We start from the raw sequence: 20,052 nt of genomic DNA on the forward strand, positions 1-20,052 counted from the left end.
ACCATGATTTAGGGGACAGGATTATATCTTCAAAATCACAAATTTATTCATATATTTTAAAACTTTGGACCTATCATTAAGAAATGTGAATTTTTTTTTTAATGAAGCTTATTTTAGCCAATTGGTTGAGAGCTTCGATTTTCAGTTCAAATATCTTAAATTTAAAATTTATATATATGATGTGTGATTTTACGATCTAATTATCTCAAAGTACCCATCGAAGGCTTAATTAGGGTGGTTGGTGGGCAAGCACAGTTAGGAACCCCCTATCCCGGGTTCAAATCCTCTCTACTACGGCCTCATCTCTTCAGTGGACAAAATAATTAAGTGTTGGCCCAATGCTGGTGGGTGATCTCGCTAGGTTCCGCCAAGTGCTCCCTTTAGATTGGTAGCAGGTAGATAACATTGTTCCAAAAAAAAAATCTTTGAAATTTGAATTTGGACTTCACTTGTATTTATTTTATGCTTGGCCACTTACAATACTTTAATAAATACAAGAAGCCAGCTGCTCTGTCCTTATTCATTGAGCAACCACATGATCCTTGAGCCCAGCAAGAGAAAGCACCCCGAACCCACCTTCCCTTCCATTCTATAAGTTCTATTTAAGTACTTATAGATCAGCTAAAATAAGAAAAGAGAGAGAGAGAGAGAGAGAGAGAGAGAGAGAGAGAGAGAGAGAGAGAGAGATGCCATTGGACTCCATCAACGAGCAAATGGCAGCCATATCCCACTCCACCACCACCACCACCACCACTACCGACGACATCTTCGTCACAACCAACCCCACCGTCGCAGAAAAAGCCCACAAACATCAAGCAATATGCAACGGGACAGTCCAAACGAGCAACGGGCTGGCCCAAGCACCCAACGGCCCACTCACGTACACCAACCCATTACCACTAAAAGACCGTGTAGCCATCGTCACCGGCGGCTCCGGCGGCATCGGCTCGGCAATCAGCGTCCACCTCGCCACCCTCGGCGCCCGAGTCATTGTCTCCTATCTCGGCGACCCGACTCCAGCCGACGCCGTCGTCTTCTCCATCAACTCCCTCTCTCTCCCCCTCTCACCCCCGCGGGCCATCAAAGTAGAAACCGACGTATCGGACGAAGCCCAAGTCAAGGCCTTGTTCGACAAAGCCCAACAGGCCTTCGGCCCACAAATTCACATTCTGGTTACCACTGCTGGAATCCAAGATCCAACCTATCCTCATATAATAAACAGCTCTGTAAACCAGTGGGAAAGGGTCTTCAATGTGAACGCGAAGGGGACTTTTATGTGCTGTAGAGAAGCGGCGAGGAGGCTGGTGAAGGGAGGCGGCGGGAGGATAATAACGATGTCGTCGTCGACGGTGGGATCGATACGGGAGGGATACGGAGCGTATGCGGCGACGAAGGCGGCGATAGAGGTGATGACGAGGGTGATGGCGAAGGAGTTGAAGGGGACGGGGATTACGGCGAATGCGGTGGCGCCGGGGCCGATTGCGACGGCGATGTTTTATGAGGGGAAGACGGAGGAGAAGGTGAAGGCGGCGTCGGAGTTGAGTCCGATGGGGAGGTTGGGGGAGCCGAGGGATGTGGCGCCGATGGTGGGGTTTCTGGCCGGTGATGCTGCAGAGTGGATTAATGGTCAGGTTATAAGAATTAATGGCGGTTATGTTTAGTTTAGGAGAAATACGGTGATGTTTTGCTTATCAGTATTTTATTATTATTTTTTTTTTCTTTCTAGTTTGGAAGAGCGGGTTGGCGCTTTGTTTGTTTTGATGATTATGTTATCTTGCTGTGAGTTCTGCGATTTTAATGATTATGAATCTGAATTTTTTTTTAATATTTAGATCATAAATTCAGATGCATATAGTCAGGGGCGGAACCAGCCCTAATTTTCACCGGGGGGGGCAAACTTATAAGATATATATGTCTGGGGTCCAAGGGGGCAGTGTCCCCTGGCGGGGTTCGACCTGTTAAGGGCAATTACCTAAAGACCATAGTATTTTAAAATTTTTAGGGGGGGCAATTGCCTGAAAACCCTTATAATTAAGACTAAAAATAAATAAAAAGGGATAAATTATCTAAAACACCATATAAAAAAAATTTAAAAAAAATTTTGAGGGGGGGCAATTGCCCCCCCTGGAACCCATTGGGTTCCGCCATTGCATATAGTATACATAAAATTTGAACTTAAGGTCTCTTAATTAGTAGTTAAAACTCTCAACCGAAAAATCAAGATCTTGTTTGTTTCATCAATTTTTTTTTTTTTCCTTTCTTGTTTAGAAATGGAGAAATTATTTTTTGGTCACTGTCTGATAAGACATTCTATAGAAATGCTTTTTCGGACACTTCATTTTTCTATTATTTTGAAAAGCTTTTTGATATTTGATTATCTGTTAGAAAACTACATTCTCTTAATCATTATTTCTAAAACTCTTTTACAAAATGAAAGGTAGAATCAAACCAAGTCCAAGTTTTTTTTTTTAATTTATTTATTTATAAACAAGCCCAAGTTGAGAATCTATATTTTGGATATGATGATTTAGGATTTTTTAGAGATTATTTTTTATTTTTTAAATATTTTATTTGATGCAATTTTATTTTTTAATAAAACTATTTCATAAACAATCAAATTAATTTTAAATTATGTTAAATACCTTCAAAATTACTATCATAAATCATTACCTTACTTAGCAATCACCACCGTCATCACATTAACTAACTAATTTAGACTTCATTTGAAACGATTTTTTTATTGCTTAAAATAAAGGGAGATTTACATACATACCATCTTATACTACTCTATTTACATATTTAACACTTAAAACTTTAATATTACATACATACCACCCATAGTTCATTTTCATATCAAATATGAGTGGTAGAAATGAAATATATGAGTGGTAGGAAAGAAATATAAATGGTATATTTGATATTAAAATAATATAATGTGATATGCATGTAATATTAAAATTTTAGATATATAAATAGGATGTTATAAAGTGGTATGTATGTAAATTTCTCTAAAATAAAATTATAATATAACAATTTAAATTTTTTGTACTAAAATTTTATTTTAAGAATTAAAAAACTATTCCAAATAAAACCTTGATATTATATACATATCAAATACATTTTTTATATAAAAATAAAATAAATAATGATAAAAACAATCCCAAAAAATCCCTTTATATTATTATCCTAAATAGAGAATGTAAAATGATATTAATGCATTTTAAAATTTGCTTGGTTTGAAATTTAATTAGTATAAAACATTTCCAATACAACAATTTTAAAATGTTAATATTTGATTTGACATAAAAGAAATGAATGTTAAATTTTAAAATACTTTAAATTACCCTCTAATTCAATCTTAGCACATTCAAAATAATTTAATTTAACTAAATTCTAATTATATTGCAAATTTAATCATAATTCATTACTTACTGTCCACTACTAGCAGCAACTATTACCTCCATATTATATCCATTTTAATTCAAATCAAATAAAAATATTAATTACTTATACTTATTTTATTTTAAATACATAATATTTTTTTACACATACTAAAATATTTACCAGAGACTTATTGTGTTGGATCTTAAGATTCTGCTTCAAAAGAGAGCAACGAAAGAAGACCGGAAAACATAATAATCGTCGCATCATAGGCCTCTTATTTCACCAGCAAAATAAATACAGGAAAAAAGCAAATACGAACGATAATTTCAGCTTCATATAGACGAAAGGCATGGGCTCCAGTTTCCCGACATGATCACAAAACTTCAACTTTTGAAACTATAAAAGACCTCTGATTCCTATAATATATATATTATATGGCAGAAGCAGAATCACTTAACGCAGAAGAACATCCAATAATCTGCCATTTGCATCAAAATTAGCAGGACTGGCAGTGTAGTAATGGTAAAAGTAGCTGCGATGGGTAGAAAACTACTTTCCTTTGCTGGAGGTGCTGAAACTGAAAATTTGTAGCTAAACGAAAGCTTTTTTTCTGGCAGCTGAAGGTCACAAAAACTCTGAAATCGCAAGAGAATTTGTTCTTGCAGGTTAGAGAGTTGAAAGCCAGTCCAGCACTCGGAAGGTTATTAGGACCGGAGATAATTAGCACAGCCAAACCAATTTGGAGCTTCCGATGCTTGGAAGGAAAATTTCCGTTTTAATAAACGGAATAAATAATGAGGGCTTGATTTCTCAGTAGTCGCCGGCCTCAAAAAAAAGTAATTGAGGTTGCAAATGCCCCCTTTCGCACACATTAATAACATCATCCCAACGACCTATAACCTGGAAGCATTAAATACTTTGGTTTAAACTTAATACGATAATGTGAATTAGTGCAGAGAGACAGAAGAATATTATATTATAGGGGCGGGATTTTAGTTATGGTCGCAAGAAAATTTCTTGAAGATAACATTCATCTATAGAAATTCTCCCAAACCCGAAAAATTATTATGTACGGACACCGAATGACGTCCAGAGAACAGTAAAAATGCACCACGTCACGCTTTTACTGTACTGCGGCTCAGTACTGCTCGGTACCAGTACCGACGCTAGGTACCGCAGCATCCGGACGTAGAGTTGCATCCGGCGTCCGCACAGAATAATTTCTCCCTAAATCCAGCCAGATCACACCACCGCATGCGCCAATACCAACCTTTTTCAATTCTATGAGTTGGTATAGACAACTTTCTTTAATTTCTTCTCCATTTTCCAGATCTACATTAGCTCTAATTAGCAAATCATGAAAAGAATGACAACAATCTGGCATTTAAGCCCTGGATAAGTGATTATTTTTTATAGAATTTGACAACAAGCCATCATCATCACAACCCTCCCACTCAAATTATAGCCCCACAGCACCAAGATACTACTCATTTAAAATCCTTTTTAGTTATAGTTGGAAACAGTTGTTTAATTCCTATTTCCATTGCATTAAACCGCAAACAGTACTAATTAGCCATATTGGCTAATTATATATATATATATATATATATATATATATATAGTTTTTTTTTTGCCCATTTTGATCATTTTTCCATTTTTAAAATTTTTATTCAGCACAAAGATTACCTTGACAGTCTGGTCATCGTACATAACCCAACGTTCACGTTCATAAGCAAAGCAATGATAATGTTGCCCATAATAGCATACCTAAACATTGAAGGAGAAAGAAAAAGTTAATATGAGTACCAGACTGAAATCAAACCTACTGCATTCAATATATAACGGCTTTGCTAAGAAGGAAAATTGGCTAAGACAAAGTCATTTGAGTTGAGCAGTCGCTTCCACAGAAACATAATACACGAAATAATAACCAATGGATCATAGGATTATCAATCAAATATGATGAAATTTCTGATGTTCAACTGACCTCAGCAAGTTCAAGACAAGTATTCCAATGCTTCTGTTACTGCTTTTAACTTATACTAGTATTGAATCTTTTTTATGGAGCAATTTGCTCACTGAATGCACCAAAATGCTATTTACTGCTATAAGATGACTTCGCACTTTAATAAATGATTTCCAATCTCCAATGCTTCTTTACAATTATTTAATAGCAAGACCAGATGTTTATTAAGGAAGAGATTAGAAAGAACATTTGGAATTTCGAAGTACCAAAAATGGTGCACCAATTGCCATGATTTCTGCCAAGAAACAAGCTGCAATAATTTATGAATAAATAACTAATAATCATGGTTATTGTTAAGGAATGAACGTTTAATATGAACCTTTAGGTTAAAATGTAGTACAAGGAAATCAATGGTGACAAAAGAGTAATCCAATTGTACAAGAACTATTCTCCCGGAAGAAAGGTGTAGAAGAAACATTGCCTTGGAACGAAGTTGCAGAAAACAAATAGACGTTGAAAGTGGAGAATATAAATTTTCTTATTTTCAATTGGGTGACAAATACACTTGTATGAGAAAAAATACAAGGGCAATTCTCATGTTGGAGGGGGGGAGGGAAGAAGGAAAGATATCAAACGAATAACATAAATTTAATTAAAAAAATGAATAAAGGTATGAGGTATTCCCACATGAGCAAACAGACAGCCATTACTTATAATCCAGAGACCTTTATTTGGAAACAAGTTGAATAGTGAAAGGGCTCGTGACCAATGGTTAAAGGAGAATGTTTCATCTCCTAAATCATAGGTTCAATTAATATATTTTATGATATACCGTTTGGTGTTCTTAAAATAAAAGAAAAAAAATCTGAATATTACAGCAATTTCTGGAAATTGTTTGAAAATTAAAGAAATTTCTTAAAAACAGGATATGCCAATGAAAACAATTTGAATAGGTTGGACAATTTAGATCATCAGAATTCCGGAAATGGATGACTGAATATTAGTGCAATTTTTGGAATTATAATGAGCACCATTTGGGCCGGTCATCAGAATACCAGAAATGATGGCTAAATATTAACGCAATTCCTGGAATTAGAAGAAGCTTCACTTGAAGGGTTGAACATTAATGTGAATCATTGGAATTTCTTCTAAGACTTTCACTTCCCTTCAAGCTAGGAAATTAAATAGTCAAATTGATCTTTGTTAAGAGCTTATGTCATAATGTCAGCATTTAGTAATTTAGTTGGAGTGTAAGCAACCTTGATAATCTTGTGTTCAATTTTTCTCTGTAATAAAGTACCTATTATTGTCAACATGTTAAGTCCTACCATGATGACCTAAGTTTTTAGCAATGATACTAAGATTTGATTGTTATAATGTATCATTATTAGATCTTTAGTAAAAAATTGTACCCCTTCAAGAAGACGTTTAAGCCACATCCACTGACAACTTCTATGGGTCATGGCCCAAAATTCAGTTTCAGCATTACTGTGAGCAACAAAAAACTATTTTTCAATTCTCCATATAATTAAATTCACCCCAAAAAAAAATTAAAAAAAAAAACAAAAAAAATAAAAAAAATAAAAAATAAATAAAAAATTTCACCCCAAAAAATAGCAATAACCTGATCCAATTGGAGGGGGAGGCCAGCCCAGCCATCTGGTCCAGCATGGACCGAACCAGCCATCTGGCTGGACAAAACCTTAAGCAAAAAATAAGAAAATTTTGGCCTCGCTTGTGGGGCCCAGCAAACTTGTGATTCATGATGTTAAGAAGGGGAATAAGGAGGAAATTATTTATGGAAAGATTTCCAATTTAGATTTAAATAAGAGATATATTATTTAGGGATATTTCCTAAAATATGTTTAATTATTTAGGAAAGTTTCTTAAATTATGTTTATTCTTTTAGGAAGATTTCTTAAATCATGTTTAATTATTTAAGAAAGTTCTATTTATGATTTCGTGTTTTAGGGCTATTTAAGGGGGAGTTGTCTATGGTTTATAGGAAGCTATTGCGGAGTTTTGTGTTTTGATGTAGTTCTTTTCTTTGAGGGCTTCTTAGCGATGTCTAGGTTGATTGAGAGAGCCGATCTACCTCTCTAATCGTAGATCACTTGTATCTTATCTTTTCCTTCATATATAATCCAATAAAAAGTGTTCTTGAGTGTTATTCATCATTTACTCGACCATTTTCTATTTTTTTGAAATTGAATATTCAACTAAAGTTTTCTTCAAGTTCTGTATCTACTTCATATCACAACCTTATCAACTGAAACATTCATATCACTTGATGTCTATTTATTGGTCTATACAAGATATCTTAATAAAAAAGCAAATAATTACAGAATCATGCATAATTGCCCAAATATAATCCTTACTAAATTAGTCACCTAAATCTGGAAGGAGATCAGTGTGATCCAGGTGAGCCTCCCACGGATTCTCATCCTAGCCATGAGATCAAGTGTCAAGGGCGGCTGGGATTTAACAAAGATTGGCGTGATCCAAGTAAGCCTCCCACGGATTCCCATTTTGATTGTGGGATCAAGTATCAAGGGATAGTTGGGATTTAACATGAGGGACCCAACAACCATTAATTCCATATAACCACAAGACCTATCTGGACATGTAGAATAGCAGCTAGACAAAACAGGTGGAATATTAATGAATTCCAGAAATCCCAAATTGAATGCAGGATATGCCAATGGAAACAATTTGAATTAGCGTGTCCATTCAGAACAACAGAATTCCGGAAACATATGGCTCAATATTAATACACCTTTTGGAACTATAAGGAGCATTATTTGGAAGGCTGGTCATCAGAATTCCAGAAAAGGATGGCTGAATATTAATGCAATTCTTGGAATTAGAAGAAGCATTTGAAGGGTTGAAAATTAATGTGAATCCCGGAATTACTTGAGGATTCCCACACAAGGCAAGAATTCTTTATAGGAGGTGAGAACAATTGGAAACCTTAAAAAACCCAACAATTTTTCTCAGCTTATTAATGAAAGAAATTGATCTAGAGTGCAATAATAAGCATTAACGTAGGGAATCATTTTCATCATCATCATCATTATATCCCAACTATTTGAGATCCATTTTATAAATCATCATTCTCAAGTAGGAAGGTGCTAAACCCATTTTGCACAAATCATTTTGCCCTTATATCCATGTTATATTTGATCTGCCACTTTTTTTTTCATAATCCTTCAGCATTAACTTTTTCTACAAGTCATTTTCCAAGCTCAAATCACTTAAGACTATTCTTCACCATCTTATCTTCATAGATGCCACTCCCTCCATTGGTAGAAATGATAAAGAATCTAATATTACTAACATAATACTGCAAAGCTAACATTAATCTTCAAATCATACGATGCCGTCATATTATGCCGTCAGGGAGTGGCAGTACCATACACTGGAAACCTGATATTAATCTTGAAATCTTACGGCACTGCTAGGGGCAAGAGATTAAATACTGCAGTACCATACAAATACATGAGAGCATATTTAACATAAAAGAAATGAACATATAATATTTTGTCAACATGAAGCACAATGCTAAATTGATGGAGTTGAGAATGAAAAAGATAAAGCATAGAGTAGATTTGTAAACCAATACAATCACTGACAGACTCATGGGGCATCCATATTTTATCTCAAACCTGAACTCTCACCTTTGTCAAACAAGGATCCAAGATATGCAGGAAAAGAAACAAGGGGAAACAAACAGCCTGCTAGATACAATGTGCCTCTATATCTAAGTATATGCATGTCCAATGTGTATCCAGTACAACAGGCATCTTTAAGTTCATGTGATGTCTAAGCATTCTCCAACTGTCAAGTGACAAGAATTTTTAAGTAGAAGACATACCCTATGCAGTTTGAGAAAAGTAGCCAGAATGAACTATTCACGGCAGCACGAAATAGGCACAAGTGTGGCTTGGCCCATGCTATTTTAACCAGATGGTATGCTATTTGCTGAAACCAGTGCCATAACTAGTTTGACATAAACAGTTAAACGGCAACTAAATTTTGAAACACAGTGGTTCAGACATTCATTTATATTCACCCACTAATAGTTTATGCTATTTTCCCATCATTCCGATGAAACCCGTCATAATTCTTGACATAAGAAAAAAGTGACGCTTGCATTCGACTTATGCTGCCCACATCAGTACCATTGAAAAGAAATTCAAGGTAATAGATAAATTATCCATCTCAATACCAACTTCGATATCAATGCCAACAATAACAACAACAATTTTATTCCTACACTTGCTACAGAAAATAAAGTTTAACATCTAATTCAGTTGAGTGAAAAGAACACAAATATCAAATCTGAAACTGAAAATCCTACTGAGATGAGCATAAAAAGCCATACCACTGATACCAGAGAGTGCTTCCTTCCTTTATTGAGACCGCTGTATAAGACACCTACATCAAATTCAGTCGTAATGGCTGCCAATGTAGCAGAGATATCATCTATACTTTCATTAGTATTCTGCCATCCCAAAACTGCAGAAGCAAACATTATAATTATGAGCACCTAATTTTACACATAAAGTCAGCATGCAAACAATAAGGGTGTAAATGCCTTCTGTAGGTCCCGTGACAAACATGCAACAATAGCAATAACAAGCCATTATCCAATTATATGGGGTCAACTACATGAATTCTTTTTCTTCATTGTGTAATATTAAGAGTCAAATTCCATTTAAATCTAATAAAAAAATGTCATTCCTAATACTTTATAAACAAGTCTTTTTATGTCTACCTTTACTAATACATCTACTCTTCTAACAGGGTCATCAAAATGCTGATGTTTTATGTAACCAAACCATCTAAGACAACTCTCTCTAATCTTACCTACCATTGGAACAACTTCAACCTTTTCACGTAGATACTCATTTCACATTATAAACCAGATTTGTTTAAAAAACATAGTTGATAAAACAAAATTCAAAATGGTTTTATGTTCTGAACCAGATTTTAGCACATAAATCACATATTGTTCCTTTGGTTCCAAATTAGCCCTAATCATAGTTGTCTATAAAGTATAAATATTATAAGACTTTAAGTCTCTTCACATTTTCTCAGCTAGGCCTCCATTTAAACAAACTTTAAGCAAGTTATTACACCCCTGAACAAAAATACACTAAAACAGTCTAAAGGACCGTAAATTACCGGTTATAAAAACATTTGGTGGTGCTGCAAGGATATGAAAGATAGAATTTAACTTTCCACACCCGCCAGACTCCATATTGCAAAGCAACTGATGATTCATATCCACAGTTTTTAAAAGCTCATCAAATGAACTGTCCACAGAAGCAATCTGTACAAAAAGAACTGAGAAAGTTTTGACCGATGGTTCATAGGAAAATGGAAGTCTACTAATAATGTAAAAGGAATTCACGTAACAGACTGCTAGAAGGAAAAAAGAAAATATAAATCATGCCTTCATTGTCCTGAGTGCACTTGCATTGATATTATGAAAAAAAGTGGTATATTTAAAGTGCCTTGACTCCATGCCGCAGCTAGAACAGTTCATCCGTTCAAATATGTCCATTCCAAATAAATTATGTGCTATACAAGTAGTGCTATCACAATCCCAAGTGCCCATAAGGTTGCTTTCTTCTGATTCAGTATCACATTGAGTAGAACGTGTAAATGATTTGTGCAAGCAGTCAAAGATTACACCTAACACCTCAGAAGCGTCATTCATCTGAGCCTGTAAAATTAAATGCAAGTAAATATATAAATCCGAATTAACCCTACAGAGTTCATTGGGAGAAAGCTTGATTTCCTATCCCAGTGAATTTCTTTAGAAAAGCTTTTAAGTTTAAAGATGACTAGATCAGTTAACCTGCTGGAAGAAATTGCTATCAGGATACAAGTTGCTCAATGCTATCCTCAAATGTGTAGGTGTAACAGCTTCCCTTTGGCTATCCCCAGATGCGTTGTTCAAAGCAACAAAGATATCATGCAGTGCACAGACAACACAGGGATCCCCAACATGTGCGTGCACTGATGATCTCATCAAGAACTCATCTCGAAATCTCCTTAAATGCCACAATGACTAGTTTGACAGAATCAAAGAGCGTTATTAGACAATGATATTGTATTACGTTCTTGCAAACAAGGAAATAGTAGAACTCATAATTACCTGGATTATTACATTCAGAAAACAATTATATTCACCAATTGCATTCGTTAGACCAGTGCCATAAACATCTTTGTCCGGAAAAGTAATGGCAGTTTCCTTAGTAGAGTTCCCCAACTCTGAAGATCCTTGCTGAGACGATCCTAAGACAGGAGCAAGAGGTAATTTCCTCTCTGCTTGAAAAGAATCTGAGAAATGCATCAACACTCAGCTACTACTCATCCAGGAAGGTTGAAAGTACTTGCCAATTATACATGAGATATTAGAGGAATGACAATACCCTTAGCAGCCAATAGACAATGATGATAAACAAGAATTATTATTATTATTATATAAGACAATGGGTTCATGCAGGAAGCTTGTAGGCATGAAAAAATAGAAATTTTATCTTACAATTGAAAATTTTCATCAGGAATACACTGCCATAACAGATTTTATGGCATAATGTGAAATTTATTAACATTGGTATCGGTATTGGCATATTGCCTAATGATCCGTTCTTTAAGTAAGAGATCACTTTAATTAAAATAAATACATAAGCAATTCAAGTAACAAAGTATGACAAGAAAGATGAAATTATGTGTGTGCGGTGGTGGTGGGGGAATAAACTAAAGTATGTGGAACCTAAGTTGAGCTTAATATAAATTTGGGTAAAACAACAATATCGCATATAATTCAAAATTTTATTAAGGGAAGGAAAAGCGTGTGGTCCAAAGCAATAGTACAATCAAGAATGGAAAATGAAATCTTCAAGAAAGAACACACCATAAAACAAGACAATATATGGTTCGGTGATTGCTCAGGAGATAATAACTGCACTAGTCCGAAGATCGATGCAATATACAAATATTTCTCACTTGTATTTCATTCAACTTCAGTACTTCTATTTCACTAGTATTTCTTCATCTCTCTATCATATTCCTTCCTTTCTCTTTCATTTTATTCACTCAATTGCTTTTCTTACTCTCCTCTCTTGTTCAGCAAACATCAATAAAACACACTTTTGTTTGTCATTTTATCAACCAGCCATTAAACCGACAAAAGGAACATTTATATCATGATGTTACAACTCTTCATTATATCAAAAGCAAACTTGTTTCTTATTTACTGGAACAGCATACCAAGGAATATTTTGAAACCCTTAACCAACTACCTCACATGCTAAAGTTAAATTGTAAAACTCGAACTTGCTCAGCCTCCAACCAATACCCACAATCACCAAACGGCTACTGCTCCTCAAACCGTTGGCTCCCGATTGGGCTAAACTTGCAATCCTTAACTGCCTAGCCAATCACTTAGTCGTTGGCCAAGCCTGTCAATCTTGCACTCGGCTTCCTATTATGCTAATCACCATCGACCCTTGAAGTATTGGCTACAAAAGTATACAGCCAAAAACTATGAATTTGAACATTGCATAATTTTTGTAACTTGTCCCGACTAACTACAAGTAGCAAGTACACCCTCTACCCCTCCTGCAACCCTTAATTTTGTAATCAATGTTCTCATCATCAACTCCAGTAGGCTTCGAAGAGGCACACAGCCTATTTATAAGTGATATTATTATTTCATTTTCAAACACCTTCCCCCTATAAACAAGTAGGGTTAGACCCTTGAGCATTTGTCAGTCATATCTCCTTGAGAGTACTTAATGCTTTTTACAACATTGATTTGACCACAACCAATTACCCCTCATGTGTAAATTCAACGAAGCAATCATTAAGAACTTTATGAACCAATTGCTTAAGAGTGCAAAATTGGCTTACTATCACCTATGATACACCGACACTTCTCCTCAAAGAGGCGTGCAATGTCCGACACCGTTTCCGACACGACACTCGTCCGACACTGCTCTGACACGTGTCAGACACGCCGAAAACGTGTCCGATTATAATATATTAAATACAAATTGGACACGCGTATCTTAAATATTTTATGAATATTTTTAAATATAATTTCTTGTATTTGGTGGGATTTAAACTAAATTTCTTATTTCCTATTCACAACACCAAATCAACGTCCGCACTTAATACCCAATCATCGAATATTCTCTTTTTCTTTTCTTTTTCGCAATGAAGGTATTTTCATCTCCTCTCTCAGTGACTGATAAACGACATCGACGCCTGACTCTCACATCCTAATACTAATCATTTTAAGCACAAATTCTAGTTAAATGACTTTTTATTTTCAAATTATTTTTAAAATTATACTTATTTAATTTTTATACACTATTTTTTAAATATATATATATATATATATATATATATATATATTCTGACATTCAAATTAATTCATAGATACAATAATTATTGGAGCCTTAACACGTAGAATTAGTACCTCTAAATCACCAATCCATCAAACATGTACAACGTGCAACACATTGACTCTGATAACTAATTGTTAAGAAGAAAATACTACTAAAATGACTATTATTAAAATGATGCTCTAGGAGCGAACCAAAATGATGCTCTAGCCGTAAGTATCACTTGCTTGCAAAGCATAAACTTCAGTGTGTCTAAAAAATAATAATAATAAAATAAAACATAAAAAAATAAAAAACGAAAACAAAAAAAAAGTAAAAATAAAAAAAATAAACTTGAGTGTGTCACCTCACTATCACATTGTATCATGGAGTTGCGTGCTTGGCTTAGACTCAAAAATTAACTTAAGTTTTCATGTTTTAATGCAGCACATGCTATAATAACAAAAGCATAAACATTTGTTTCTCCTTTTTGCTGATGAGTCGTAGTTCTCTATCGCTAGAGTTAGATTCTTCTTAGTGTTTCTCTTTATGCTTTTTGGTTTGTTGGTTTTCTTATGCACTTCTCGCTTTTTTTTATTTATTTTTTTGTTACTGATGCTAATTGCTTATCATGCACAAACTTTGAAAGGAAATACTCGTTTGCACAAGTAAACCTAACCCAAATCAAGAACCTAAGCAAAGAAAAACTACTGTCCGCAGCGAGTACACAGCCCAAACAGTGGAAAAACTGAGAGAAACGCAATAGAGAATCGTAGGGAAACAAAGCAAACACTTTTATTTCAATAATAAATGAAAAGCACTTGCAAGATACAATTTTCCTTCAATTCGAGAGGAAGGAAAAACTCTCCACTATCTCCGGCAACGCCAAGAGCCAAGACAAACCCTAGATCTCAAAAAGAAAACTCAAATTCAAGATGAGAGCCAATTCTCACCATAACTCCTCAATAAAGAAAAAGGACAATTACAAAATACCTAAAACAGCCCTTCATTCAAAAATTTCCCTCCCAAAATCGCATTAACCCCAAGTGGGGCCCATGGAGGGTTCCGCCCCCCTTGCCATTTCCGCCCAGCCAGGCTTCCGCCTGGAATAAACGTGGACCGGTCCCGGTTGGACCGGTCCAACCTGACGCCGGAGCTGAGCTAATCAATCATATTAAACTTCAGGCTATATTAAGTCCATTTGATAGTATGTGGCTATATATAAATATTGCTTTCTTTTATTGAGTGTAGCCTTTTATGCTTCGATATTTGTCTATATATACTTGTAGACCATGCTTGTAAGAGGAAGATTTTGGAGATTAATGAAATTAGAGTTTTCTCTCTTTTGAATTTCTGTATCCTAAGATTTTCTTAGGTGGTGGTTCTTGCTCCAAGAAGGAGTTCTTGGAGTGGTGTCCGGCAACCGCCACCGGATCGTCGACGTGGATTCGTCGAGCTCCTCCGGTCCGGTGTCATTTGGTATCAGAGCCAATCCCCCAAGTGTCTGGATTGGCGTCATCAGGTTCTTCTCGTTTCCGAGCAGCTCAGCCTCGAAAGAGCAAACCAGTAGTTGCCCAACTACCGAGGGAGTTTTTTGAAGTGACCTGTGGATTCGGGTTGCCCGAGTGGATCGTCCGTGAGCAGTGATCCTTGGCGAAAGTGCGTCTGGGATCCAAACGGGGACCGTCAAAGACTCAAGATTTTAAGCCCTGTTCGACGGTGAATGTCAGGCGTCATTCTGAAGATTAGGATCTGTTTTCGTGTGTTCACCCCTTTCTAGAACCTTCAAACGTGGCTGTCTTGCTGTTATCAGCCACCTTCACAACTTGTAGGACCCAACTGGAGTTATTCATATGCTGTCAACCTTCTTTTAGGTCATCATACTATTTCTTTCCTAAAGGACAACCCATTTCCCTCTCCACAACATCTCCAAGAATAGTCTGACAAGATGCCTCTTGGATGGACGTTACAGCGACCACTTCAAGAAGCCAAAATTGAAGACCTTCAATAAGAAATTGCCCTACTCAAACGACGATTGTCGAGGCTTGAACGAAGGAAGGACGTGAGCCCCCTTGCCCAGGACTTTGATGGCATTCATCCACGAGATGATTAGATCTCTTCTATCCGCGAAGACGTATTTGACAGACCACCTCGTCAGTCTTCTACCACACCTTCGATCGAGCTCGGCTTTGAAGAATTTGAAGATCCATTGCTGAATCCGTTGTCTTTGCCTCTCTATGATGAGCCGGTATACGACGTGTATGATGACGACATGTTCGGTGGAGTTCTTGATATTGATCAACTCGCATATGATGTTGATGAGGGAAAAATGGATAACCTACCGGAGCCAAATGTCCAACCGGAACTATTCATTCACAATGTTCCGAACAAGACAATAGTTACGCTCACCATCATTGATAAAACAATTACATGTAAAGATCTCCTCAATGGTTGGAATCTTGAAGCTCTTATCTTCTCCTCTAGATGGCTGAAAGAAACATCTTTGGTCCAAGATGCTTTCACAATCACAATTATTCCATCTGCTTATACTACTCTTGAGATATTGAAGGTTTGTAGACAAATGGACATTGGATGGACCTATCCAGACCGGTTTAGCCAACCAAATCCACCTCCTTATGGTGGCCAATCAGTCATCTTGTTATGAGCCTGAAGTTCCTCCTACCCCGGTAGTATGACGCCGGAGCTGAGCTAATCAATCATATTAAACTTCAGGCTATATTAAGTCCATTTGATAGTATGTGGCTATATATAAATATTGCTTTCTTTTATTGAGTGTAGCCTTTTATGCTTCGATATTTGTCTATATATACTTGTAGACCATGCTTTTAAGAGGAAGATTTTGGAGATTAATGAAATTAGAGTTTTCTCTCTTTTGAATTTCTGTATCCTAAGATTTTCTTAGGTGGTGGTTCTTGCTCCAAGAAGAAGTTCTTGGAGTGGTGTCCGGCAACCGCCACCGGATCGTCGACGTGGATTCGTCGAGCTCCTCCGGTCCAGTGGACCGGTCCAACCGGCCCCTACTGGGCCGGCCTAACAAACTTCTTCTCGAGAAAGCCAATAAATGTATCATTTATATGCTTCTTAGTTCTTTATTTTCATACTCACTCCGCACTTCCTTTGTCTCTTGGTCTCTTGTTGATCTCTCAATCTCACGAATATTTTTATTTCTAAAAATTCTTTCATCACTTCATTTTTATATCCTCGATTTTTTCTTCACTTTTAAATAATTGAAAAATTGCTATTATTGGTGTATCATTATAATAGGTAAATTTTGCTTCTTGATGTGGTTTATGTTTGGTTAAATATATGAATATTATAAGTACATTATGTATATATATATATATTTTTTTTTTCTTTTTCTTTTTCTTTTTTTTGGGTGTGTGTGATTGTTCAAATCTAATTGCATAGATAAATATATGTATATATGATTATATGCATCCATGATTACAAACAAATATTTTTTGATATGATCTCGAGCTAGTTTAATTTGATTCATATTAAGATCAATTTAAGTTTGATTCAAGTTGAAATTGGTTCATAAGTCGACTTGTTTAGTTTGGCCAAGCCAAAAACTGATCTAGTTTGCAAGTTTTCTATAATCTTCAAACAAATCCATAGTGTAGAAGAGTCAATTTATCTGCATCAAAGAAAACAAACTTGGAATGTTAAAAATAGCTCAGTAGGAATTACAAACAAGAGACTAAACAAAAAACTCTACTAAGTGTGGAATAATCAAATTTGAATGACAAATTCAAACATGCAGATAAATTAATCAAAATAAGTAAATCTAAAAAGTAATAATTTTGATAATCTCTTTGCTTTCAGTACTGATAATCATGAAGATATCCTGAAATAAGCTAAACACGTAATGAATTAATATAGAATAATAGAGGTATTTGAGTAAAATCAAACTAGGTTTCTACATCAACCCACTCAAATTTTAAATGAAGATAGAATATGGAGAATTATAAATAACTTTTTTCTTTTTTGAAGAAGAGGAGGATGGTAGGATGGAGGCATCGCATACTAAAACATGAGGATGTGAGCTTTTACAAACCAAGGCTTTGGCGTACTGCTTTTTCAAGATCTTCCTGGAATCTTACATCTTCATCATCAACAACGGGCAATGAATTGAATGCCTTCATTTCATCATGTCCTATTAATACAAAAATGACATTCAATGAGCAATGCACGATAAAGTTAACCCTTTTGCCTGATATGTGCAATATCATAAGAATACACAAATAAGATATAACCAGCAAGAGGCATCAAACTCAAATCAATCAATGTGAAAGACAAAGGATAAATAACCGATCTCTTTTGAAGTAAATGATATGGAAAATTTTTAAGGAAAAAATATTTTTGCTTTCCTAGCATATTTTCAGATATATTACAATAGAAAAAATTACTTAAAAGGAAATGCTCCCAATGGCCTTCATTTCCTAACCCTTCACCAATTCCATTCTATTTTTTCCCTTCTCCTATGCTAAATCATCTGTAAATAACATCAAAAGGCACTTCATTGTACTAGTGCTTTGAACAAATAGTCCGGGAATAATTTCGGACCACAAATAAATTAATCTACACCATCATTGGTCTCATACTCTCATCAGAAGTAGCCATCAACCTTCTGAACAAATATTAGAATTGTACTCATTCAAGAGCTAGTTTACTTGAATAATTGGGGGACCCAATTATTACTTTTATATAATTGGTGATTATTTTGATCTTAAAACAAAATTAGCTCTATTAGTATAGAAACCGTAAGCAAAATCTATTTATTCCTTATCCATTTGATCAAACCTTAATGTCTAACATTTTTAGAAGACTAAGGTGATTTTCACCACACTTGATTGGCGTGAAAACCTAATCCAAAATCAGCCAATGATTTATAAATTTATTTCCTTGCCATATCCATACAAAAGTATATATATATATATATAATTCCAAACAATCAACCAAAAATGCTGCAGAAACATCTGACATACAGCAGGTGAAAAGCTACTCGAACATCTGGATTTATGAAATTGAAAGCTTGAAGCTATTACTGCTGCGCAGATTCTGACAGCATAAGGTACTGAATAAAGATTACAAACCCACTTCTTCTACCGATAATAGTGAAACTGCATCAACTATGTCTACTATGGATTTCAAGTTGAAATGGAAGTCTCAGATTCAAAAATAAAGTCCAGTAAATCATGGTAACGTGTTTATCAAGGGCTGCAATTTTTTTTTTTTAGTTAGCAGTAGTCAATGTATTTCCTTTTTCCTTTCTGAGCTGTATCTGGTAGGAAAGCTGGGCTAATTTCCGATAGTCACTGCCTTCTTTTCCCGTATAATTGAATCAGGAAACTTTTCTGCATTGCATTAAAACGTGCAGGACCTAACCGATTAGGTTTGCACCTAGATTCATGTATTTGAATTAAGAGAATAAAAAAGAAGAGTTTTGTTCCCAATTTCCTCTATTTTTAACAGGAAATCAGAGCAAGAGATTAAAAGCAAACAAGCAAACACCCTAGATTTACATACATACCACTTTATTCTATGCTATTTACATATCTAACACCTAAAATATTAATATTACATGATTAACACCCACTGAACAAATTTGGATGCATGGAATGAAATATTAAGATTTATAGGATTGTATGAATGGTATAAATGAATTATAGAAGTGGTATATTTGATATTAAAGTTGTATATGAGTGGTAGTCATGTAATATTAATGTTTTGGGTGTTAGATATGTAAATAGTATGAAATAAAATGGTATGTATGTAAATCTCCCTAAAATTAAATAAGCTAATGTTAGCAGTATATTTTACATAATTTAAATTTGTGGAAGATCTCTAAGTAAATCTTAAGATTTAAGTGTTAAATATGTAAATATATGAGAATTTAGTGGTATGAACGTAAATCACACTTCCATCTATTATCAAATCAAAAGTCAACAATAAGCAAATATAATTTTAGTTTTTATATTTTAAAATACCTTAAATAGTTGATAAATGAAAATATTTTGTAGATCACACTCTCACAAGCACAAATATCAATGGGTTGTGTAGATTTCATGCTAAAATTGGCGGGCTTGTTAAGTGGTGCCAAACAACTTGGAGATCATGCGTTAACTCATAGAGTTGCTAAATGATTTAAATTACCAAATCCAGGATCTCTAATTGCAAAAATATATACCACAAAGGAATTTAAAAAGCAGGGGAATGTAGATGTTACCCACAAGTGGAGATGAGATCACCACTTGCTGAAGATGATTTGATCGCTTC

At 35.1% G+C, this 20,052-nt stretch overlaps 2 protein-coding genes across 2 annotated transcripts in view; one reads left to right on the plus strand and one right to left on the minus strand.

The window, feature by feature from the left end:
- The first annotated feature begins 713 nt into the window (after positions 1–713).
- Positions 714–1,716, plus strand: LOC110094345 (NADPH-dependent aldehyde reductase-like protein, chloroplastic). The gene has a single exon (XM_020819563.2). It carries the CDS (start codon positions 714–716, stop codon positions 1,659–1,661), a length of 948 nt encoding a protein of 315 aa, XP_020675222.2. The 3' UTR covers positions 1,662–1,716.
- Positions 1,717–3,627: 1,911 nt separating this feature from the next.
- Positions 3,628–20,052, minus strand: part of LOC110094340 — a 34,525-nt gene continuing 18,100 nt past the window's right edge. The window contains exons 7-14 of the mRNA XM_020819556.2: positions 17,831–17,929; positions 11,517–11,701; positions 11,217–11,429; positions 10,809–11,081; positions 10,538–10,685; positions 9,735–9,868; positions 5,071–5,151; positions 3,628–4,284 (exon numbers count right to left, since the gene is read on the minus strand). Coding sequence (XP_020675215.1) covers positions 4,195–4,284; positions 5,071–5,151; positions 9,735–9,868; positions 10,538–10,685; positions 10,809–11,081; positions 11,217–11,429; positions 11,517–11,701; positions 17,831–17,929 — 1,223 coding nt within the window. The 3' untranslated portion in view covers positions 3,628–4,194. The remainder of the gene's footprint in view (positions 4,285–5,070; positions 5,152–9,734; positions 9,869–10,537; positions 10,686–10,808; positions 11,082–11,216; positions 11,430–11,516; positions 11,702–17,830; positions 17,930–20,052) is intronic.

The sequence above is a fragment of the Dendrobium catenatum genome, unplaced genomic scaffold, assembly GCF_001605985.2.
Source record: "Dendrobium catenatum unplaced genomic scaffold, ASM160598v2 fragScaff_scaffold_853, whole genome shotgun sequence".
In the NCBI taxonomy this organism is placed as follows: Eukaryota; Viridiplantae; Streptophyta; class Magnoliopsida; order Asparagales; family Orchidaceae; genus Dendrobium; species Dendrobium catenatum.

Coding starts and splice junctions, on each gene's coding strand:
- LOC110094345 (XM_020819563.2), top strand. CDS start 714: ATGGCAGCCATATCCCACTCCACCACCACCACCACCACCACTACCGAC.